General features: G+C 40.8%; 1 protein-coding gene across 1 annotated transcript; it reads right to left on the reverse strand.

The window, feature by feature from the left end:
* Positions 1-100: 100 nt before the first annotated feature.
* On the reverse strand, positions 101-25002 carry WDR43 (WD repeat domain 43). Its single transcript, XM_080342699.1, has 18 exons — positions 24764-25002; positions 19910-20044; positions 18488-18609; positions 13414-13534; positions 12170-12309; positions 11579-11681; positions 10424-10488; positions 9886-10057; positions 9305-9391; positions 7337-7468; positions 6731-6868; positions 5780-5866; positions 4375-4406; positions 3446-3509; positions 2434-2547; positions 1911-1980; positions 1239-1294; positions 101-1143 (listed from the first exon to the last, which is right to left on the reverse strand). Exons 1-18 carry the CDS (start codon positions 24992-24994, stop codon positions 1018-1020), a joined length of 1995 nt encoding a protein of 664 aa, XP_080198825.1. The 5' UTR covers positions 24995-25002; the 3' UTR covers positions 101-1017.
* Positions 25003-25116: the final 114 nt, after the last annotated feature.

Below are 25116 nucleotides of genomic sequence, written 5' to 3' on the forward strand. Positions count from 1 at the left end.
GAGATGTATATTTATTCACTTTACAAAGAGGGTGGTATTTAGTTGCAACAGCTCCATTTATAGACAAATATATTATTGTACATTATAGTGGTGAATGGCTCAAACCTTTACCTTGTTTTGCTCTTAAAAATGTGTTTGCACCACTTCAGCTTCCATTAGCTGAGCAAAGAGCTGTCCTTGTTCTGCCACTGAGAGATTAAAAATCTGTAATAAAGGTATAGCTGTGCGCTACGTATTCACAAGCGTTCACCTTCTCAATTCCCTGTGTTACTTTCCCCCACCCAGTTGAACACAGTCTATTCTCTGGGTTAGCACTGAAATTATATACAGCCTCCATTAAAAGAAAATTAGGAGCCAGTGATAGTTCTAATGTCCTTTTGAAGCACAAGAAAAGTCACCGATTCGTACATATAAAAGTCATGAGTTCAAATATTTAAAAAAAGAAAAAGCCATTTTTAAGTCAGGTTGGCATTTAGATAGTGCCAAGGCGTAACTAAACCAATGGAGGATGGGGGGAAATAAAAGAATTCCAGTAGAGAATTTAAATATTACAAAAATATCTTTTTTTTTCCTTTTCATTTTTTTTTAAAAATGCAGCAGGATGCCCACTTGCTATTGCTAACTGAAGCATGGAAAGAAGGTATAGACCAGTTGACTTTGATCTTTGAATATTTGGAACAAATTCAATGTAAAGCTGAACCAAGTTTACCACACAAACAGCGGTGGCAGATTTATTTCACTTGAGATACAAATGCATGTCCACATGACAAGCATAATCTGACCATGAGGTGGAAGAAATGTTTCTATAAGTAAGCGCAGGGAAATAGGGCAAGAGAAGGCTGCCATGGTTAAACATTCTGGATTCGGAAATGCACAGTGCCCCACATGTGCCTCTGCACACAGGCTGTGCACGAGTCTGCACTCCCTATATGCAAATATGGCACCTTTCTGCAAGATGATCCAGAATTAGGTTGGTGGCCCACTTGTTTAAACGGTTAAAATTATTTTTTTGTGCTGTTATTCTTCTTCACTTTCATTTTCTGGTTCCAAATCAGAATCACCGTTGATTTCCTTTTCAACAGTCATGTCCATGTCCTGTTCATCAGATTGCTCCTCTTTTTCTTCATCTTCATCCCAGTTTTCCTGAGGAAAAAATAAATAGGAATGTTTGAACCTTTGACAATCACATAATTTTTATTACATGCAAATGGGAGAAGATCTGATCCAACTCCACTTACATCAGAGTCTCTATCTGCAATCATCTCATCATCTGAGCCTTCCTCCTCTGAGGATTCTGCAAAGAGAAAATTCCTCAGTCAGAAGAACAAACTTTAAAATGTCATTGTGCAAACAAAGCCCAACTCCACATGCTGCTAAATCTCCAAACCATGTTCTTTCAACTCCAAAACTAATTCTACCTGATGATTAGGTTGATCAACATTAAATAGGAACAAGTCACTTCCATTACAATTATGCAGTATGAAGTTGCAGTAGAAATAAAGGCCAAATTGTAAGTGTACATGCACACACACTGTCATCCACTACCCTGGCATCCTGCTCATCCAAATATGAAAGTGTCTTGACTGTATCTACCTTAGCTGAAGGGCAGCTAACACTAGAAATTTGGGGTTGCCAGTTAAGCAGTATACTGAACTTCCCATTAACTGATTCCTTAAATTGTGAAGCAGAGATGGGAGGGAAGGAAACAGAAGGAGGGGAAGGAAGGAACAAAGAACTACAAGACGCCTGCATCTTTAACCACTGATTTTCCCGCTATGGACTTGCCACAAAAGCTCTCTACTTGCAGACCGTACACTAACAGATAAACACATGAACATGATGAACGGCCATCAATTACCAGCCCTCACGTGAATTCAGGAGCTAAGCTACACATGGCATACAACACTTACCATCCTCATACACCAACTTTGCAGTCTGATTAACGTCAGCTACATCCTGAGCTTTTTCTGATGCTGCAACCTGAATGGAATTTGCAGATTAGGCTTAGATGCAATCATATGTTCCAGCCTTTAAGGTCAACAAAACTCATAACAATTTAAATGGAAGTCTGCATCGAGTTTAACACAGATTAATTCATTTGTAGTGTTAGTTTAACAGCCAAACAAGTATGAAGGACAAAGTGAAATTTTAGAGGTATCTGCTCTGAAGCGGCCCAGTACCTCCTATTTATTCCCCTTTAAAACTCTCATGGACTAGCGGATGCATTCGGCAGGAAAAACATACTAAACACTTTCGGTGGGCAGAGACTGACTAGACAGTCAATTAAGCGTACGGCTTTGAGCATTACCAGCATAGCTGTACAGCGGCTCTGTTAAGTTCCCGGTGACAGGTCCCACCAGGTGTAATCACAACAGGAGGTTAAGTCTGCAAACAATACTTCTACACAGCCCATGTTATTCAGTTGGGACTCACCTGGGTGACAAGAATGTAGAGTCTTCCGTGAAGACGGGAAAGCTTTTGCAAAGTTTTTACTCTGCTCTCCATTAACTGGTATAGCATTCCCAGCTGAGGAATAAGGTCTGGCAACTTGGGAGAAGAGAAGGACAAAGAAAAATGAAGCTGCTAATCAACACATCAGAAATGTCTTATTTTTAAATTTTAAACTACTTCTGTACATTTGGGGCAAGCAATCCTTGCTCACATTATTGCAGACAGAAGGGAGAGCCGCGGGTTCACAGAAACCACTTGCAGCCTGATCAGTTAACATTTAGCCATGTTTAGAAACACAACTACTTTCAAAACATGGCAATTCTTATACTACTTTTCCTTTCCACAGCCACTGCTGTAAAGCAGGTACTGAAGCACTATTCGGAAAGCTGTGTAAATGGGAACCAAATATACACCAGTGTACAAATGCAGCCTCAGCAAAGTGTGCAAGTTGTGATGCGCAGCAATCCTATAAAAAATGGGAGAAAGGATCAACAGTGACAAAATGCCTTTTTCTTAACCAAGCACGCGTGCTTTATCCATCACTTGTCAAGCAAGGCTGGACAGAAGCTACAACATTACTTACTACCCTGCCAACTTGGCACACTCCTACCCTATAAATCTAGTCATGCCCAAGACAGCCTCGAGATGAACATTACAACAACAAGGCAAATTTAGATCTACAAGATTTAGCAACACAGGCTAGATTACTCTTTGACAGTAATTTTGTTCCCTGACTCTCACAGGTATGACATAACTTATCTTGGTTTGACTTCAGGATGACTATAATTATGTCACGAATGACTAAGACAAAAAATTTATAACCAATGTGCAGCAATTTGGCAAAAGTGGCAGAAGTATAGCCTTCTGTACATTGATTTGGGCAATGCCATACGAGGAGAGCAGAAGACAGATTCCTGAAGGAAGAACACACATATATTTAAATATTTAAATCTAGTTTTAGTTACACGCATTAGCATTAACGCAAAATACTTACTGTGGAAAGGTAGGATGCATGTTGAGTAAAAACAGATTTCAGCCATCGAACCATTAGTGAGGCACTAGAAAAGAAAAATAAATTATATCAAAGAGATATCGGCTGAGAAACATCCATTTCAAATTCTAGATGCTAAATAGTTCTATGGAAAGTGCTCCCCTTTCATTACATAAGAACATAAATGCAGATGGAAATATAACAATTTCACTATCCAGATGGGATACCTATGGAAGTTATTTGTTAGGAAACGAACAGGCATTTAAGTGAGTGATTAAAACTGGACATATTCAGGGGTCTCTGTTCCTGATGTCTTTTATGGGAGGTTTCAATGAATAAAAGACCAAAGCATGCTACTTTTTTCTCTACCTATAATGAGGGAATTTTAATTTATTAAAAAACAAAACAAAACCAAAAAACAAACAAAACACACACACACACAAAAACAAAACGAAACACACACAAAAAGCCCACAACTAACACCTCAACACAATTAAGAACATCAAAGCTATCCTTATAACAATATAACAAGATGGGGTGGGCAGGGAAGAAGACCTGGTTTTGTTACTGATTAAACACAACAGCAAGGCATGTCTAAATATATTTGATAATTAAACCAAAGAAGCTACTTTATTTTACATATTGATCAGGTCTGCAATGTCAATATTCTGGGTTTTCAGATACTTTCTCAGGGTTATATGCTTACTTCAGGTATCCTTTTCCCTTTTTAATTTCACTTCAGCCATCCTAGCAAAGCACTGCCTTAATAAAAGTTCCTTTTGCACCCACCATCAGGTGAGATTTTTACCTCAAGATGCTGCAGTTTAATTACACTTACTATGGAAATCAATCACATAGATGGAGGGAGGGACCAGAACACACACACTAGAAAAGTCTCAGGTGAATTAAACTGTAGTTGAGTTGTCTCTTACCTGTATGGGTTGCCCTGCAATCTCTTCATAAGCTGAAAGGACAAAAATAGTCAGCAGTAAGTAATAAACACATAATGAGTTTGAAAACACAACATTACATCCATTTGACCGTCCTAATACTGTGACAGAAAGATCTCCAGGCATTTGAAGCTTGCTAGGATTAACCACTGCCAGGCTCCAGAACATGACATTGCCGGCTCTACCATCCTATACATAGGCTGATAACTTGCAGAAGCTGATTTTCATTATTACAATAAAACTGGGACTCTTAACAGGCAATATATTCAGAGAAGCTTAAAGCTGGCAGGAATACATAGAAGGAAATCCCTTTGTTTATGTCTCTGTGTATCTGCTCAGTAGAGCAGCTGTTACAAGATGGACAAGTTGGGGAAACAAGTGAAGGTATATCAAGCAAAGGCTGTTTCACAGAACAAATCAGCCTCTGGAGAGGACAGTTAAACGAAGATCTGGCCATCCACTGAGATAATGTACTCCAACACTTGCACTTAGATCCTCTGACAAGGGTTCTAGGGAAGAAAGGCTGCACCTCATTAACATAAGTCTAAGAAGGTGTCATAACATATGCTTCAATGAAGTCTAAGCACTCAAGAGCAGGCCATCTGCATAATTCAGTTAAGATTAGTACCACAAATAAAAATGAAATCTTACTGGTGGCAAACACATTAAAATACAAGAGAAATCTAACAGTTGTGTTATAGAGTGCCATTAGCATAATGAGCAACTCATCAATGTTTAGTTTAAACAAAGTAATGTCTAGATAAGGCTAATCATTAAAATATTTCTGTCCAAACACTTATTTTATTTAATACCACGGAATAAGCAATTCAGAAGCCAAATCCCTTTTAAAATTGTAACTAAGTGATGTTGCAAAGCTTAAATATAGCAAACAAAAGAGGAAAGAAATTGCCTCTCAGTTTTCAACTGCTATCTAAACTCACTGCTTAAAGTACATATTTTATTTTTCTTTCTCTCACGTGAGTACCATATTTATGCTCATGCAACCTGCTCTGGACAGTACTGCTATTTTCATATTTTAAATTATCATCCATTTTAATAGCTTAAAAGAAGAGGCAATGGTCATTTTTTTGCCACAGACTAAACAAGGTGTAGCTTAACTACTTCTTTTTCCCACATAATCATTTAAGATACTACTACCTGATCTAATGCTCATCCTAGCATTGACAGTGGCATTTTGTCCTTTGGTCAAGCTTCAGTCAGAGAAGATAAGATCGTATAGAGATAAATTAAGAACAATTTCTGTCCTGTAAAACTACCAAACGGATTTCATTGATAAAAATAGAGACACATATCCTAGACTTTCCCCAAATAGAACACAAACCAAATGTGGTTTGTATGACAGTACAAGAAACGTAGTCTCTCCTACCTCATGCAGCAGTGGAATGACAGCATGTATAGGCATTCTGGCTACTGTGTTCTTTATTACGTGTTCTTTCCTTGTGTTAAGTACTCTCTGTTAAAACGGAAAAATATGATCAGAGAATCATTCAGTTTTAATCTATATGAGCAATGAGCACCATCAAAAATTCCTGGCTTTAAATCTCTTTTCCTATTCCACTACCTTTGTATCCCAAGATGAGGACAACAAGTAAAAGAAGATTTACTACGGAAAGGAGTTCCATTTTTCTAGTCAGCTACAATTAACAAAATAAGACACTTGATCTAAACATCTAAACACATCTAAAACAATCCAGCATTGCCTCTAGCCCACCCACCCCATATTAGAAACAAAACATCACAGGCACATTAAAATTTCCCTCGCTATTTTCCGTGCTTGACTTCTGTAAGTACCCATCACCAGCATCCGCAACAAATAATTTCTATTCAGCTTCAGATTCTTAAGAATTCACTTCCCTGCCCCAGACTATAATTTCCTCTTCGTCCAAGTGCAACAGCTTTCCAAGCAAGCTTTCCAAGTGAAACTGTTGTCATCAACAGATTTTTCAAACAGGACCTACTTGGAAACCACACACTCAGGAGACTAAGCACAGATCACGCTCCAGCTCAAACTAGAGAGATGTCTGCATGAGTAACACTGCTTGTAAAACATCTGAACTGTGACGTAACAAATTTATCATAAACAGTAGCAGCTCAAAGTTCATGGACTGACTCAGAAAGCAAGGCAAATAACAACAACGAAAAAAGGTAATACCGCTATTATAATTCATAATACCACTGCCTTGCGCGGCAAATCAGCAAAAAGCAGCTGGGAGAAATAACAGGTTCTCAACTGTTCAGCCTACCCAGCTTTCAGGAAGGCTCCTGACAAGTCTCAGTGAACAGATTCAACAGTATACAACGATCTTTTAACACTTACATTTAAGATTTCTGCGTCGTTGCTTTCCAAGCCCTGAACCAGCAGTACCGCAAAGCTATCTGTTTGAGGAAGGCCACCTGGAGTTTTTACTTTGCTCACATCAATATCCAATGCCTCTAGGCGCTCCTCGATGCTTTCCTGTAGATGGTAAACAAGGGCAGTGCTGTTTCAGTGCAGTTTCTCAGGAACATCAGCTGAAAGCTAAGTACCTAACCTACAGCATTTCCTCTGATTCTGCTGGAAAATAGCACAAAACTTTGCATATTCTTTTCAATGTACTGACAGAGAATAGGCTGAGGGAAAAAATGGGAGGATGAAGTTTTGACTGAAAAGCAGTAATACACCTTCAGCACAGAGAGACAGACACAAGTGTGTGACAAAGTTCTGTAGGAACGTGGCAGAGCCACGGGCAGGGCAAGGCACACAGGGCTTCAACAGGGAAAAGGTTTTGCGCAGAGGGAAGTCTCTTTCATACAAAATGATGATATCATTAACTTTGCTTCCACACCAAACAAAGCAAGTTCAAGTTCACCTAAATAAGTTTAACCATGATTTACAGTACTAGTTTCTCCGTTATTGCTGTGCTGAAAAGAGGAAGCACTTTACCTGTGACTCTCCTGGTTTCCTCTTGTTTTTCTTTTTTTCCTTTCCAGAGGATGGAGCTTTGACAGCTGTACTATGTCCTGGAATGCCAGGCACTAGAACTTTGGTGTCCGAGTTCACAACAGGCGTCTTAACCTAGTAGACAGGGATAACCACATTGGTAAGAATTGCTAGTCTTTTGAGCCCTCTTCCAATTTAAAATACTGATTTTGAGACTCTCATGTACATGGTAAAACCAGCATGCCACAACCATTTTCTAGACATATATATTAGAAAAATCCTAAATTTTTAAAAGCAATTAATAACCTCAAGGAAAACTCAGCTAGTTTTCATAATTAACTAAAGAAACGGTCTCTTTGGATTCACCTGTGAATCATTTTTCTTACAAGTTTGTTCCATAACACTCACTGAACTAAATGTTTGTATCTAGCTACAAATAATTGGATGTTTGCTGCCAACAGATACCACATGTACTAATAGTCAGGCCCATAAACCACATGCAGATTAATTCAGCTTCCATTGGAAGGTAAGAAGTGATCAAAACCAGCAGCACAATCTAGCAGTAAAAGTAGTTATTATTCACTTCAATCCCACCAATTTTCTTCTAGGGATTGCTCAGATGCAGAGCTCTGTAGTCTGAATTAGAGTATGATCACGATGACAGAGCAACCTTAGGTTATACCAAACAAGCTATGGCATATCCATCTTCAATGAATACAAAGGAGACTGAATTTTAAAGACAATATATTTAAAACCAAGTGCTCCCCTGACCCACAGAGGACGTAAGGGAGTATGCCAGTTCCAGATTATCAAGAATGCTACCTGCTACTTCCAGAACACTTCTTTAACCACAGTGCTTTTGAGCAGGCTCTTTTCTGAAGCATCTGCCCAAACTTCTGTACTTGTGAGAGTCCTGATGGGTGCCCACTAAAGTAACAGAAGTATAATCTACTACAGTAAGCAACACAACTTCCGTATGCTGCCCGTAAAAGTAAAAAAATGGTATTTTGTGACTCAAGAATTTTACCTTAGAACAGCAATGGTCTTAAAATACCCTTCGCTCACCACATTATCACTGACATTCTCCCCACATGGCATGCTCAGACAGCCAAGAGAAATGCATCTTCACTGGCATTCAGCTAAAAGCGAAACCAAGTTGGGTATCATCACCGCATGCCAGGGCGTTCCTACAGCTCTCACTGCATTTCAGCTCTGCTACCCACCAGCTCCAGGACAGAGGACTCAGCAAAAAACCCCACCTGGCTGATGGAGCACCAGATCCGATAGGTAACTTGAGGGTTAGAAAAACCGCGCTGTCTGCTCACTTCACTGATACTGCAAGCATTTCAAATCTTCAAGGCCTTGAATATGCACACTGATTAAGAACTTCGCAGACTGTCTCTAAACCCTCAGGGGATCCTGCACAAGAGAAAATGGTGGCAAGTGGCCTTTGTGGACACTGTTGCCATCTGAGGGTCAAGCTCACATTCTCAAGTGCCATATCCACGTGAGAGGAACACATGAAGGCCACCTCGAGAAAGAGCCAAAAGGACATGCCATTTAAGGCTCCATGACATTTTATTTACACTCTAAAACTAAGCCATCCCGACTTCACCCCAAATCTTCAGGGTCAAAGAGGCTGTACAAACTGTTGGACTCGAGGGGAAGAACTAATCTCAAGCAGAAAACAAACCACCAGCCAGTCCTGTGTACCAAGCAGACCTGCTGAGAACAGGACTTGCTATGAGCTACAGGAGGGTTAACTGTGTGCGAGAGCGTATCAGGACACACGGCAGCCATGAAGCACACTTCACCCACACCTGCCTCAGTGCTACGGCCATCTCTAACTACCACTGCAGCTCTGAGCAGGTCTGTCCAGAAACCCAATCTCATTTTAAAAGAAAGCAGTGAATTCTACCATTTCCACAGTAAAACAAGGAGCAAGAGAATCGCATTTCACACAAAGCTCACCTTTGTGAGAGCAACATCTGTTTTAAGCGACAACACTTTCTTGACGTCCCTTATCAAGCATATGTGGGATTCAGTAGTGTTCAAAGACTAGAAGGAAAGGAACAAAACCAGTTAATATATTTGAGGTTCACCTCTGTGATTCATTATGCTACCGAAAGATGAGAGCAAATTCCAGAGGTAAAAAGTAGAATTAACTTTTCTTCGCTCCAGAACAGCAGCTGCTTTGTGGATCTGCTTTTTGTTGCCAGATCTCTATGCTATCCCAAGAAGCTCACATAGGTAAACTGAAACAGTATTAAAAATAGTTTCAATGGTCTCAATAACAGCTGAAATTGTGAGAAAAGGAGGCAGTAATGTCAACCTGCATTTTAACTGAAACAATGGAAGAATACAAATAGCTTTTCAAAACAGCTCAGGGGCAACAGCCATAGCTCCCAGAAAAGGGGAAAGGAATAAGTATTTTCTTGTTACAAAATTTTAGAAAAGTAAAAAAAAAATTTAAAAAGAAAAAAAATCCCCTCCGAGAGCAGTATGCAGTCCATACAACAAAATGCAAAACGTCTCCAGTAAGTTTTACATACCACTTTCTCTATGATGGGCTGTAAGGTGTTTCCATACACAAGCAGCAGAGACTGTTTGTCTGTACAAAATGCAGCTGCTAGAATAGGGACTGGTGTTGGTGTGGAGTCCTCGTCACTTCCAGGCGTTGCTATCTGGATAGTACAGTTTGATGTTAAGGGTTTTTTGCAATAACTGAAAAAAAAAGGAATGAAAAAAATTCCAAGAGGTTTAGCTTAAACACTTCAATACCCTGTACATCTAAGCACCTTTCCTTAGCAGGTCCTCAGCAAACTCAGCCAGTTTATACCTTCTACAGATGACTAAGATGAGGCACAGACACAAAATCTTGGCTAATCAAGAGAATACCGAAGTGCAGCACAGGCCCCAGCAAGTAAGTTCTCCAAAAATGAGTCCAGTAACTCAAGACAACGAACTAGCTAGAATCTGGTTTGTGAACAGATACAAGAGCTTAAAGGCCGCAACACGACTAGACTAATTCTACCTGACAGTAATCCCAGACCTTTCCCAGAGACACCCTCAAGACAAATACTAACTTACCCATTTAAGATATGTTCAAATAAATGCAACTGCCCATCTCTGCACACAACTGCTAACTTCACAGGCTGAAAGAAAGCACAGTAAAAGGTTTTAATTAGATCAAAGGACAAGGCTCCCATAAGTACAGGACATCAAGAAATAGTTGCATGGCTATGATCCAACTTTTTGCAGTAACTAAATGTATTACGGATACCACCAGATCCGTAAGAAAGATGAAAGACACTAACATCTCAGGAACATTCAAGTACAACCATCATAACTGTACTTTACAGTATCACTACTGATATACCCAGATTTGAACAGTTTGCACAGTAGCCGATATGTGTCATCACAAGCAGCAAAGTTCCAAAAGTATGGTGTCCGACATGTCTAGAGGAAAATGTTTACAAAGTGGCTGACATTGTAAATATGCTTAGAGGAAAGAACCCAAGATGAGTATTCTGAGCAATTAAATGACAGGTGTCCATTACAGAATACTCTTATCTCCAATCCACACAGCGAGAGGGCACAACTGGAAACATTAGAAAATATAGCATGAAATACTGGTTTTAGAAAAGGAATCTAAAGGCAGCAGGAGAAAAATGTTTTAAATAATTACTAAAGCAGTTTGTGAACATGTTTCACAGGCAGACATTTTTCGTATAACAACTACTTCGAAAGACTTGCACTTGCTGAAACTGAGAGACTCGAGGAACACAAACTGCTACTGCAACTCAGTAAAGGCTAGTTAATTCAAAATGCAGTTAGTTACACTGTCAAAGTCACTTGATACCAGAAAAAAACAGGACTACACCCAAACTGGATTTCTAGAAATATTCTTTGTGTGTGGTTTTTTGCTGCCAAGTCGTAACAGCTCTTTTGATTATTAACTTGTTCTAAACGGGAAACAATTGATGTTCTGCCATCCCAAGCAACACTTCTGAAGAAAACACTGAATTTGCACTTAGTAGCTTTGAAAATTAGTATTTCAAATGACCAGCTTTATAAATGCACTTGTAATAAATATCCTTACACCTACGAACTGGCATTCAGATCTCATCTCTGTGTAATGGAAACAAATTAAAAACCAAGCTTCTTTCTTTATACCCTTAAAAGGAGACTGATGTGACAATTAAAAATTGTTGAACATATTTGTTTACAAACTATTGCTCCTACCTCTTCTTTGACTTCTGATACAGTCAGGTCAATAAAAGTTGGCTCATCTGTTACTGCGAAAGACATCACAGCATTCTTTTCTTTCCTATCTGATCTGATCTGCCTGGAAGACACAAACAGTACACATTATTTACCATAGCACAAACAGCACCCTCTGCACCTAAAAAGCATTATAAAGCCTATAAATTACCAGCAACTGTGGCAGTATCTACCCCACTCAAAATACTCATGCTGTAATTTCAGCTTTCAGATTAATAAGTCTTCTAAATTCCACGTGCAAATTAACTCCAAAGTGAAATTTAGCAAGAAAACTCTGCATAAACCTCACAGCAAGTACAAAGAACTCGATTACACAGTATGTTCATAGCATACACTAGCGACTCAAATGGCAACTGGAAGCATGCTCAGACACAGCCAAGGAAATTCAGGTCTTCATTCAACAATCAGTGAGTTGAAACCACCACTTCAGAGATCATCACTGCATTTTTCCAGAGTGCTCCTTCTGCTTAATCAGAGTTCAGAACATACTTATTGAGTCTATCCTCCATACTGATCATAATCAAAGTTACAAATTATGAAAAGCTTACATACCATACACTCAGTAATCGGTCATGTATAGCTCCAGACAAGAAATAAAGACCTGTAATTCCATCAAAAGGCTTGTTTTCATTCATAGGTTTCACTGTGGTAAACATTAATGATGACACTGATGTAGCATGGCCTGTGAAATGCTAAGAGAAAAAGAAGCAGCATTCAACGTTAGGAAAGATTCAAGTGTTACTAAGTAAACAAGTACATTTCAGTGAGTTTTCTACTAGTGATCAGCTTCCTTGCATTTCAAGGAAATTTCTTCTGACCCTCAAGAAATTTATAAGAATTTTAGAAGTTAAATGGGGGAATCAAGGCAAATTCACTGGGACTACTTCCATGTAAAAGATATCACATTCACCGGTACTGCTGTCAGTGTCAGAAAGCACATTTTTTTTCTCTCCCATGTAATTTTACACTTCAACTTATACAAAGAAAGTAGATTCATAGTTTTGTTCTCAACTATAAGATGAACACACAGCTCTGCTGACACACTTAGGCTGTAAAAATCAGTTCTTCAATCTAGTTTTGTACATAGTGGTTTTGGTCATCACAGAATGTGGACATACATGGTAGTTGCCATGTGCCCGGAAGTCCACAGTAACAACACGTGTGCACACTTACCTGACAACAAGTACCAAGAGATTCAGAGGTTTGCTGTGTCCCACCTGCTAGTGGGCAAGAGAACATGGCTGCATGCATGGAAAAGCTAAAACATAGTAATTTGCTCCTGTCTGAGTCATGTTCAGGAAACAACAAGGAGTTCACTCCTATGCCTTCCAACTGTTTCAACAGCAAAACTGATAATACCACTAGTTACATGAAGTTTAGCTACGAAACCTGAAGGCTTCAAGGAGGAACTCATGTTAAAAGTCAGGGAGCTCACACACAAACCCATGCCAGCAGTAATTAACACTGTGATAAACCGAGTTCTCCTGCGAGAAGGGTATCGGAGAGGAACCCTGTGAAACACACAGCATCCATCCTCCCGCCACAGGCTTGCGAAAGGGTGCTGGTAGTGTGCTCAGACACAGCCAAGGAATTTAACGTCCTCATTCAATTCTCAGCAAGTTGAAACCACACTTGAAGTATCATCACAGCAGCAGCTTCCAGCAACCCCAAAACTGCCAAGTGTCTCCTCACACCCAGTGAAATCTTCTGATGTTCTATCAGGAAACGGTACATACATAATGTCACCCGTCAAGAAGAATATATTTTTTTGCATTTAGTTTAACAAAGTTACTTACTCTGTAGACTTCTTTGGTCTCCAGGTCCCACAGTTTTATAGTTCTACCAGCTGACAGCAGCATTTTCCCATCTGGACTGATGCATAGAGAGGTGACACTGCTATTGTCACCTTTCCACTTGCTAGAATTTGGATGGAGGGTTTTTGGACAAAGGGAGAAAGATGGAGAAATAGAAAAAAAGATATTTATTAGCATAATCTCAAGATGCACATCAACCATGCTAGAAAATTTAAGGCCGAAATTATTAAAAAAAAGAAAAATCAAGTAGTTAAAGATGAGGTCAAAGCTATTCTGCTTCTGCTTCTCTCCTTCAAATCAATTTACACAAAAATACAACAACTCAAAAATGTAAAGCTATTTAATACTGAACAACTGTTGACTTGTTTTTAAATATTTGCCTATTGTGCTCTGAATTCCTCTCTCAAAGTTCTCTGCTACTCAAAATAGGGTAAGAGAAGCCATATCATCACAAGACTTCTCTTTGCCCCATAAAGCAAAAAGCTTACACCAACCCATTCAGAAGGGCATTCTTAACACGAAAATTCAGAGTTTCAACGCCCATTCAGTTCCTGGCCCTCCTCCCAAATCTGTCAACGATACTGACAATAATAAACTTTGCCTTAAAAGTCTATGGTTCAAAGCACTACTTATTAAAACCAAAAAAAGGAAAGATGCTGTCATGAAAACCTGCATCTGATTTGAAGGAGTCTGAGCACTAGTCACTTCTCTCAGAACAAAACTGCAAGGAAAACATTAACACAAATCCTTTACAGTTAGGAAGTACCCTGCAACCCATTACATTCTGACTGTAAACAGCTTCCCTAGAAATACTTGAAATAACTTTCACACACCCAAGCAGCACCACTCCTGTCTTCCAAAACAGAGCTCATTTGCTGTATCACTTTTGATTAGATATCATAGAACCTCAAAGTTTTACTGCCTACAAACTTCACAAATATTACACCTTACAGAGGGGTGTAATAAGATTTTGTATTCTCTTCCAAAGAGGTCAGGACTAAGAATTTCAAACCATTTAATAATGTGAACCCAAGAAAGTATCTTTAAGTGCACCAAAAAGACTAGTCAAAACTAGACTGCAGAATCGGAAACACAGCAAAAATCCATTCGTTTTTACTTTGGATAATTTTACAGGAAAGAGTTTTTAAACAGGATTCCATGAAACAAAAAACTGTACAGAATGCTTCTTATTATTCAGAGTATTTAAGAAATGAAAAAGCTACAACCAGAGAACCAAGAAGTAATCTGAAATGTTTTAGACCACTTCTCTCCAACACCTTGTCTTGCCTCTTCAGAAACTCTTCCCCAACAGCGTGTCCTTCTGCCAGCGGTTTCAATGTGGGCTGCACAGGCCTCCTGAGGTGGTTCCACACACTACTTCCACAGTAATTAAGAAAGTCAAGCCTAAAGCCTCATGGTTTCAGTTCCCTATCTAGCAATTCGTACCTCTATAGGAAAGTGTCTAGAAGCCTGTAAATCAAAAGAAGCTGAATACCAGTTCCCTACCCCAGGAGCAACCATCCTGAAATCTCTGTGGGATACGCAAAGATTCATTTCCAGGTCCTGACAACTGTTGAAGAATGCAGGCAATCTCGCATGTACATTGGGCATGAGCAATTATTTTGGATAATTTTTTCCTTCTAGTCTCAGGAATTTAGGTAAAATTGTAGATAATTGTTTTCTACTCTTCCCAATTTCATTTACCTCAGGTGTGACTCATAATACCACCAGAGAAAAATTTCAGGTAAAAAGCAAAATATTATACTGCTGGTGTACTTTTAATGTATATGCTCCAGGAATTGTTTTTTGTTTCCATCTTTAAAGAATAGAATGACTCTAATTACCTTTTATAACCACAGCCCCCAAAAAAGCAGTGGTACAGGACAGGGGCAGAGGGGAACACCCAAGATGAAGCATGACAGGAAAAATTCTCACATTTCCTGAGAAAGCAGCATGACTGGGACCCATCTCAAGTACTTGTATGTGAACATACACACTATGGAATGCAAACAGTGAATCAGATGTCCATGGGTAGCAGCTGACTGGAAGCTGGCAAACACTGTCCCAAACTACAAGAAGGGCAACAGGGATGACCCTGGCAACTACAGGCCTGTCAGCCTCACTTCTGTTCCTGACAAAATCATGAAGACTGTTCTGGGAGCTATTGAAAAATATCTGAACAACAACACAGTCACTGGTTCCAGCCAGCACGGGTTCATGAGACGAAAGTCCTGCTTAACATACTTAATTTCATTCTAGGACAAGGTTACCCACCTAGTTGACTAAGGGAAGCCTGTCAATGCGATATTTTTGGATTTCAGCACAGTCTTTGATACTGTCTCTCACAGTATCCTCCTGGACAAGATCTCCAGCACACAGCTGGATAAACACACAGTGCAGTGCGTGAACAACTGGCTGATGAGCCAGGCTCAAAGGGTTCTAGTAAATGGGGTTATGTTGGGCTGGTGACCGGTCACTAGTGGAGTTCTGCAGCCACCTTAGGGTCAGCGCTCTTCAATGTCTTTATAAATGACTTGGACTCAGGACTTGAGGGAATACTAAGTAAGTTCGCCAATGGCACAAAATTGGGACAAGCTGTCAACACTCTTGAGGGCAGAGAGGCCCTGCAGAGGGATCAGAACAAAGTGGAGAACCAGGCAATCACCATGAAGCCCAACAAGGGCAAGTGCTGGATTTTGCACCTGTGACACGGCAACCCTGGCTGTACATACAGACTGGGGAACAAGATGCTGGAAAGCAGCTCTGCAGAGAAGAATCTGGGGATTTTGGTCGATGGCAAGTTGAACATGAGCCAACAGTGTCCCTGGCAGCCAAGAGGGCAACTGTGTCCTGGGTGCATCCAGTACAGCATTGCCAGCCGGGCAGGGAGGCAATTGTTCCACTCTGCTCTGCACTGGTGCGGCCTCACCTGGAGCACTGTGTGCAGGTCTGGGTGCCACAGGATAAAAACATATAAAGCTACTAGAGAGTGTCCAGAAGAGGGCCACAAAGTTGGTGAAGGGTTTGGATGGGAAGCTGTATAAGGAGCAGCTAAAATCACTTGGTTTGTTCAGCCTGGAGGAGGCAGCTACAGCTTCCTCACAAGGGGAGGATGAGGGGCAGGCACTGACTTCTTCTCTCTGGTGACCAATGACAGAACCCGAGGGAATGGCAGGAACATGTGTCGTGGAGGTTTAGGTTGGACATTAGGAAAAGGTTCTTCACCCAGAGGATGCTGGAGCACTGGAACAGGCTCCCCAGGGAGGTGTCACAGCCCCAAGCCTGACAGTGTTCAAGAAGAGACTGGACAACACCCTCAGACACATGGTGTGAACTGTGGGGTTGTCATATGCAGGGATAGGAGTTGGACTTGAAGATCCTTGTGGGTCCCTTCCAACTTGGGACATTCTATGATTCTGTAACTCACATAGTATGCTTGCAGGTACAAATGGAAATACACAGACTGAATAGATGGACTCTAAGCAGGGATAAGATCTAGCTGGATCATTGAGTTGCAGTCACTGGTGTGAAGTCCAGCTGGTAGACAGTTACTGGTGCCACACACTAAGGACATCCCAATACTATTTAACATCCTCAGTAATTACCCAAGTCTTCATTAATGACCTCAAAACAGGAGAGAATGCATACAAAACAAGTTTGCATTCAATACCAAATTAGGGAGAGCAGTTGATATGCTGGAGGACAGGGCTGCTACTCAGAGGCATCTCAACAGGCTTGAGAAACAGGCAGCCAGAATCTCAAAGCTCCAAGAAAATGTTAAGTCCTGCATCTGGGATGGAAAAATCCCAGTACAGGCTGGGGACAAATGGCTAGATAGCAGCCTTGCAGAAAAGGAGCTTGTGGTCCTCATAGTCAAGTGGAACATGAGTAAGCAGGGAGTCCTTGTGGCAACGAGGTTAAGCGCATACTGAATTGCATTAGCTACAGCATAGTCAGCAGTAAAGTGATTGCTCTCCTCTGTGCAACACTTCTGAAACTGAATCTGAGCATTATGTCCAGATTGGGGCAGTAAAAGAAAGTCACTCACATAGTGGAGTAGATCCAGTGGAGAACCACAAAGGCAGCTCAGGGGCTAAAGCATGTCAAGTAAAAGGAAAAGGTGAGGAAACTGGGTGTGTTCAATCCTAAGAAAAGATGACTAGGGAGAGACTTTACAGTCATCATCTGGGTTTCAATACAACCTAAGGATGCATCTCTTTTCTAGGGAAATCAGAGCTGCTATTGATGATGGGCTGTCTGCAGTGCCCACAACATCTTTAACAAAACGGATAGAGCTGCTGTAAGAATAACACCACAGTGGGAACATTACGAAAAAGGAAACAGCATTAGAGAAGGGTCAGGGTGCTGTCAAACACCAGGCTTTTATGGAAGATAACCAGGATCACGAATAGAAATTTTAGTTTCTTTTTTAAAGTTTAAAATGTTTGACTTTATTACAAAAGAAAGTATATGCCTACACCAGACATCTCACTGCTCTGCACTTAGCTCTATTTTGTTCAACAGTATTTTCAAGAGTAGCAGCCTGCTCAGACAGCCAAGTGGAACTGTCCTCACTGCAATCAGTAGTGAGCGAAACCAAGTGGGTTATCATCACAGCAAGGCCCTTTGAGCAAAGTCGGGTGCATGCAACCTGTTTAACTGGTATAAGGTTTTTCAATATCTGTTCCCCCATATTTCCAAGAATATTTTTTAGAATTTACATTTTTTGGCATCACAAAGGTGACTGGAAGCCCACGACCCACTACAGTTAGTATGGAGGGACCCACATCCCTCTCAGCAGTTACTTGTTTCATCTAGTCTTTCCAATACACAGAGGAAGAAACCCATCTATGAATTACTCTTTTATTCATTTAAAAAAAAAAAAAAAAAAGTCAAATCTTAGAAAAATAACAGCCAACAGACAATTTTGTACAGTGGGCATGAAGCCTGGAAAGCAGAATGCAGCACCTCCAACAGGGCTTCACTGAAACCTGTGAGGGAGGAAATACACAAAAGCAAGTACAAACGAATCTCACCAAAAAACAGCATCACTTACCACTTTACTTTGCAGGTCTGTGTGTTCCATTCCACAATGTGTTTGTCCTCTGAACAGCTATACAAGCAGCAGTTGTCCTGATGCCATCTCACACAGTTTACTCTATTGTCATGACCACCGTCCTACAAAAGGTAAAATGGTCAACTCATTAATAAATGAAGAAGTCTTGACTACTGAGTCTTCCCCACAAACAATGTGAACGAGCTGCTCTTTCAAGAACTAAATTTAAGTATTTGGCAAGGTGAAGAGTGTGGTTTTAAAGACCAATATACATATACAGCTATAGAAGTTAAAGACACTTTGTATTTTGATCCATACACATAAGTATTTGAATTAATTCTTGTTCTAGCACTTCAGAGTTATCAAAAAAACCCTTTTGAATCAGCACCAGCCAGCTCAGGCTACTCCCAAAAGCGTCACAGCAAATCAGCTTTGAGCAACACAAAATACATCACAGTAAGACATTCTGTTCAATAAGCACAGGTGGAAGTGACAGCTTTTATTCTATTCTTTTAATTTATCCTATCTATAAAAAAACAAGTACTCACCAAATAACATCTGCTATCCTGCTCCTATAGAAGAGCAGCCAGTGTTTTCAAAGCAACTGAAACTGTACATTTCAACCCAAAACTCTTTTATTTTGTTCATAGTTTTCAGGCATAATTACAGCTTTTCCATAAAGCAGAGGTGATATTTGTTAGCTAGTGTCACTTGCACATATGATTTTAAGAAGTCATTGCTTTCTCTAAATTCATGTATACTTATCGCTCTACATACAACAGTTTAGAAGCAAAAGTATGCCCAAGTATCTCAAAGTATTGCACAAAGTCATTCATACAGATTTAATTCACTTATTATGTAATTTAAGACTGAAAACAAGGTGCTCAGGAGTAACAGGGAAGTTATCAATGAGAAAGGCAAAGCAAAAATCAGCATATCTCATTCAATAAAGATGATGTGCTGAGAGAGCTCAAAAGCTTCTCTCAGATGAGTCGAGCACCACAACACCTTCCCAAGAGTCAATGAGTACTTGGATCCTGTCCTCCTCTCCCACAACACTCTGCAGGAACTGAGGCTATGACACTGCCACAGAGAACTTAACTCTACAGTTAGGCATTTCATCTTTACTGTTATATTTAATGCAAAATAACAAATCCATGCATAATGTTAAGATACTGCATTAACTTCAACACCAAGATTTCTCAACATGTACATACTGCCAACAACAGAAGAAGGACCACTTGAAGATTCTGAAGCACCTGAATTACTGCACCTCTATTCATATACAAAGCTATTGAGGAAAAAAAAAAAAATCTAAATAATTAGGTTAAATTATTCCATTTTTGAGCAGCAGAAACAACATCCTAAACTGACTGAAACCATCAGTATTTGGTAGCATGTGATGAAGAGTGTATTACTTACTAGTTTGCTCTGTAATTCTCCTTTTACTGTGCTGTACAACAAAATGCTACCAACTGCTGTACCAATAGCCAGGATATCTAACTGCTTGTCCACTTCTGCAACTTCAGACTTCCGTTTTTTCCTCTGGGGGCCATCCTGGAAAAACAGAAAACAGAGAGAACATGATATTAACTAGTCTGACCAGCTAATCTCAGTATTAAAGCAGAAGGGAAAAAAAACACCTTCTGTAAGTCCGAGTCCCAGTCAGCCAGCACAAACTCTGCTAAGAAACAAAATGAAGACACTGAAGCATGCAGCAACCTAGAGACTCATCTTGTACCTCCATGCACAAGGTAACGAAGTTGCTATGAGTCACTTGGAAACATCTGGTGGAGGCCATTTTGCTGGCCTAGCTACCACATACAGGAGGCAAAAAGACACACTTAAGTTTTTCACAGTTTGTGTCCCAGAGGCAGAGGTAAAGCTTAACACAATCTGAAAACTTCATCCATAAAATGGAAACGCTTGATTGAGAATGATCAGTTTATTTTTTCTCAAAAGCTATTCGGTAGAGTCTTGCAAATACTAAGCACTCATAATGCCTCTTAAAAAGAAAGTTCTACCCTACTCTGCAGAGGGTAGCAACCAGGACTCAAAGCAAGGTGCTCTGCCCAAGTCCTATCAACAGTATCAGAGTTCCTCCTTCCATCAGGCAGTTCTTCAGCCATGGCTGTCTTGCTCTGTAAGTGCTATAAACCACGTCAAGGAGGGATTTCACTTCATCTCTCTTAATCAAAAATGGGTGAACACTGCACGTCACTGTGAAGGGAAGAAGGAATAAAACAGGCTCTTGAGCATGTGAAACTGAAAAGAAGGCAGAAGAAGCCACTTCATTTATTCTCACTGAGTTAATCCCACATAATTAATCACACACACAGAGATAAAATTAAAAAAAAAAAAAAAAAAGGACTTCTGAATATAAGAAAAAACATCCCTAATGCTACTGATTAGTTTTTAAATTAGACTTGGGTAAGCCTCCTTACATTTGTTATGTCACAGCAAAGCATTCTCTCCAATTCAGAAAAAGAAATTAAATTATACAAAAGCAAACACTTCCTCTACACAACAAATACATTTGCACTGATGAGCAGCCAGAAGAAGACAAATGAGACTGATCAAATGTGAGCAGTCAGCTCTGTGCAAGCTCCATGTGGTGTAGCTAATGTGTCATACAACAGACATCACACAGAAAACGTAAATAATTTTTACTCAGGTCCAGAGATACACTGACAATCAGGATTTTGGAGTTTTCACCACAACTAAATTTTAGAAGTTTAACAGTGGGGGATAAATACTTTGGCTCTTTGAAGTCAGACTTTCTTTTCCTCTGTATTTAACACAGACATCTTCTGCAAGGAAAAGTGTTTTGGTTTAGGCTAATAAACACCAAAATGTCACAAAGATACTTTTATATCAAAAGCAGGCTCTTGAGAAAAGAGATTACATTGCTTTTTGCAAGCATTTGTTTAGGCTTCATCTTTCTTGGGAAAGAAAAGTGTTTATAAAATATTATGAAAACATAGGTGCTGAGAAACCATAAAAGTCACAAAGCACCACCAAATAAATCGACCAGGTTTTAAGACAACACAAGAGAAAAGACTCAACTAGTTAAATTTTTGGCAGCAATGCCAACTAAGCTATCTTGAAACTGTTGTCTGACATGCAAAGACAAGGGCCACATCCAGTGGAGATTTAAGTACAGTTTATGTGTTTTCTGGTACTTTTCGATCTCTTTATGTAGTTTTACTAATTACATCTCGCACTCCCAAGACTGCAAAGCAAAATCACAATTAAGAACAGATTTTATTCTCTTGCCTTGCATAAATGTTTTAACTAAAATTTGCTCACCCTCCACTTCAGCTTGTTATGGCCAATTTCTCTTGGAAGAACCCAAAGGTGTAACAAAATTCCCACTTAAGTTCACAGTAATTTCCAGTGTCAAGAAGAAAGCTAGAGGCAGTGAAAGTGTCTCCGATTATTTTTTCAAATGTATTTCTTTACTGACCACCCTTTATCAGAATTATTGGGGTATTTTGTCAGAAATTTTTGCACGAAAGAAATGCCAGTGGAAAATCCAGACACCTACTAATGTTGGAAATTATTTGAAAAAACACCCCAAGAATTAAAAAAATAAAATTATTAAAAAAAATGATCACACTTTGCTGCCCTGCATTAGGTTAGTACATAGACTACCAGTTGCAGTAGAGATCCATGTGGGATTCACTTGTGGATCAGGGTCTTAAATGTTAGAGCATCTTGTTTTCATGGACAGGAGAGGGGAGCTGAAGGATACCAAGTAACAGCTTACTTTTGATTTTTTTTTCTCAGATTCATGGAAGCTCTAGCTTATTTAGAAATCCTTCAACTTTGACTGAAAAAACACAGTGTTTTAATGAGAACAGATGATTAAAAGAAGTTATTTTAAATGGGACTGTGTATATATTTTTCCATAATGTTCTTACTTGAGTAGGTCAGTCACTGAGACTTTTTTTGTTGTTTTGTTTTGTTTTTTAAAAACACGATAGAAATCCGACCCCTGCTGCTCATGTGTGAAGTAACGCACTTAAAATACCAAAAAGGGGGAGAAGCCTCGAGTCTTGAGAGTTGCAGATGACAGAGCAGTTGCAACTTATTACAAAGAAAGTAGAAGGTATTTTGAAAGTCAGTGGTCCCCACACTTGGGCACAAGGCACAACTTCGTGGAGCAGGAGATGGTGAACACTGCAAGCAGGAAGTGCTGACACTACAAAAGCACGTGTGCAGGGAACATCCGAGTAAGTCACCTCGGCATTAGCAATTCCAGGGCCTACAGTTCAAAACTTAATTTCTAATATTCCCCTGTAACACATGGACTTCAATTAACATGGCAGCAGTCCAAAACATTAGGTGTAACTTGGTCCAACATCAACTACAGATATCTACTGGCACAGTTATACTCCTGGACACCACATACTAGCACTACCTGAACACAACATACTAGTACTACCTAGAGAGATGTCAAGTCTCCAGGACTAAAAAAAAAGGCGGGGGGGGGGGGTGGGGGAGACTAAATAATGCCAGAAAAACCACATTCAATAAAATCTATTGGGCAGAGCAGCTTTAGCTCTCCAGTCTATGGAGAGATCAATGAATTACAGAAGTTTATGGCATAACTCTTCCAAGAAATGGTGTGTTTTCCAGCTCCACTTGAAAATGTACCAATGTTCAATCCGCAGACAGCATTCAAACTACTAGAATAATTAGAAAACACTGCGATGTAGCCAAATGCTGTCTGATTAAGTCTGTTTTTCATACAACCCTAAACCAGGTTAAATTGGAGCATCTGTGGCCTTTAGGGTGGGTCTCTAGAAAAGGGTTACAAAAGGCACTCAGAAATCTCCTGTGCTTGACTTACGGCACCACAGCAGTGCACTATGTTAAAGTTTTATTTCACACAGGATAAATTAACCCCATTTTCACATGTCATTTTCAGTTTAAGAGTGAAGAAGAACCATCACAGCCCTGCAATTAATGCATGCATCCTTTTTGCTTCAAAGTCACATGACAAATGAACAGGTTAAGACCAATCTAAAACTAACCCTTTCTGCCATATTCTTCAAATGTTCTGGGAGTTTTCAAAGTTCAGGGACTAAGCTGCTCAAATGAGGAAAATGAGACAATACTGTCTTCCTTTGGATTAGCAATCTCTATGTTAAGGATTTTTAAATACCTCTTCCAGTATTTCAAAAAAACAAAATTGTTGATACACCAAAACGCATTTTTAAAAGCCCTCCCTACTTCTTATGCTAAAAGAGGTGGGTTTCACATACTTTATCCAAAGAATACATTTTTTCCTCAGGACATGATATGTTCTAGTTAAGAGGAAGTAGCATTACTTCAACATAAAGAGGATGCAAAGGTACCTTACTGTATAAACTCCAGGTATTTTCAAGTTCAGTGTTCACCTGAGGTTACGTTAAATAAAACAAATTCAGAATGGAGAACATGGGAGCCCTCTGATGTGTGCTCTGAATAAAGTTACTGAATACCTTCTTGCAGGATTCTTGAGCCTGGGAAGACACATCACAGACAGCATAGCAGCCTGCAGGGAAATCAAAACCCATCTGGATGCCTTCCTGTGCAACCTCTTCCAGATGTTCCTGCTCTGGCAGCAGGATTGAACTAGATGATCTTTTGAGATCCTTTCCAAATCCTAACATTCTGTGATTCTGTGAAATACTTCCAAGGGTAAGGAAGAGTGGAGAGACGCTGCCTTTACTGGACTGTGAACTGTAAGATAAGCAGACGCACAGCAGCCAACCTGCTCTGTAGCATCGCCTTTCAGATCAAGGTGAGACGTGCTGTGGGGTACCATACCTTGTTCCTTCAAGGAAGGCTTCTTCCACGCGGGTTATACGAAAGATAATGATTTTACTCAGTCAGTGCTTCTGTTGATAGTCCCTTTCTTTAAGAAAAAAATAATAAAGCCTCCAATGCCACTTCCCCGGCCAAGAGGTGAAATTTGCCTTGTGAAGAGCAGATTCCCCCCACCCTGCTGGACGTCACACGTGGACAAGCATCGTGCGGGGGAGCCGTGCCTGAACCCTGCGGAGCTGCGGTCCTCCCCATGGGACCCTCACCCCGTTCCGGCACCGGGACACGGCGTCTCCGCTCCCCGGCCACGCCGCCCCCCGCCACATGGCGCCGGGAGGGCGGGGTGAAGCCGAGCGGCCCACGGCCACGCGTCGAACCCACACGGGCCACTGCCGTCCCCCAACCCGCCTTTACACTCCCCCTTCCCCGCTGCCCCGCTCTCCCTCCACACCCCGCCCGTACCTTGCTGGGGGGCGGGCGTCCCCCCGGCGGGGCCCAGGCCAAGCACGTACAGGCAGCGCTGAGGTGGGCGGAAGGCACGTACTCGTGCTGCAGGCGGCTGCCCGCCGTCTCCCACACCCGCAGCCGCCCATCCGGGTTGGAGATGGCGAACAAGCGGCGGTCGCGGGGGGAGAACGCGCAGAGGGCCCGCGCCGCCGCCACCGCCTCCCCGCCACACGCTGCCGCCGCCATGGCGCTCCCTGACCGGCCTCTCTGCGCCGGCGCACGCACCCGCCGCGTGCTCACCCCGCGCGCCTGCGCCGCGCGCCCGGGTGACGCCTACTGGCGTCACCCGGGCGCGCGGCGCAGGCGCG

The sequence above is a fragment of the Nesoenas mayeri genome, assembly GCF_963082525.1.
Source record: "Nesoenas mayeri genome assembly, chromosome: 3".
Lineage (NCBI taxonomy): Eukaryota > Metazoa > Chordata > Aves > Columbiformes > Columbidae > Nesoenas > Nesoenas mayeri.

Bases quoted from the DNA above. Each gene is read 5' to 3' on its own strand.
- WDR43 (XM_080342699.1), bottom strand. From the start codon at position 24,994: ATGGCGGCGGCAGCGTGTGGCGGGGAGGCGGTGGCGGCGGCGCGGGCC. The intron at 18,610-19,909 runs GTAAGTAATACA...TACCTTTTGTAG, and splicing joins GAGAATTACAGAGCAAACTA to GACGGTGGTCATGACAATAG. The intron at 7,469-9,304 runs GTGAGCTTTGTG...CCTGTCTACTAG, and splicing joins CAGATGTTGCTCTCACAAAG to GTTAAGACGCCTGTTGTGAA.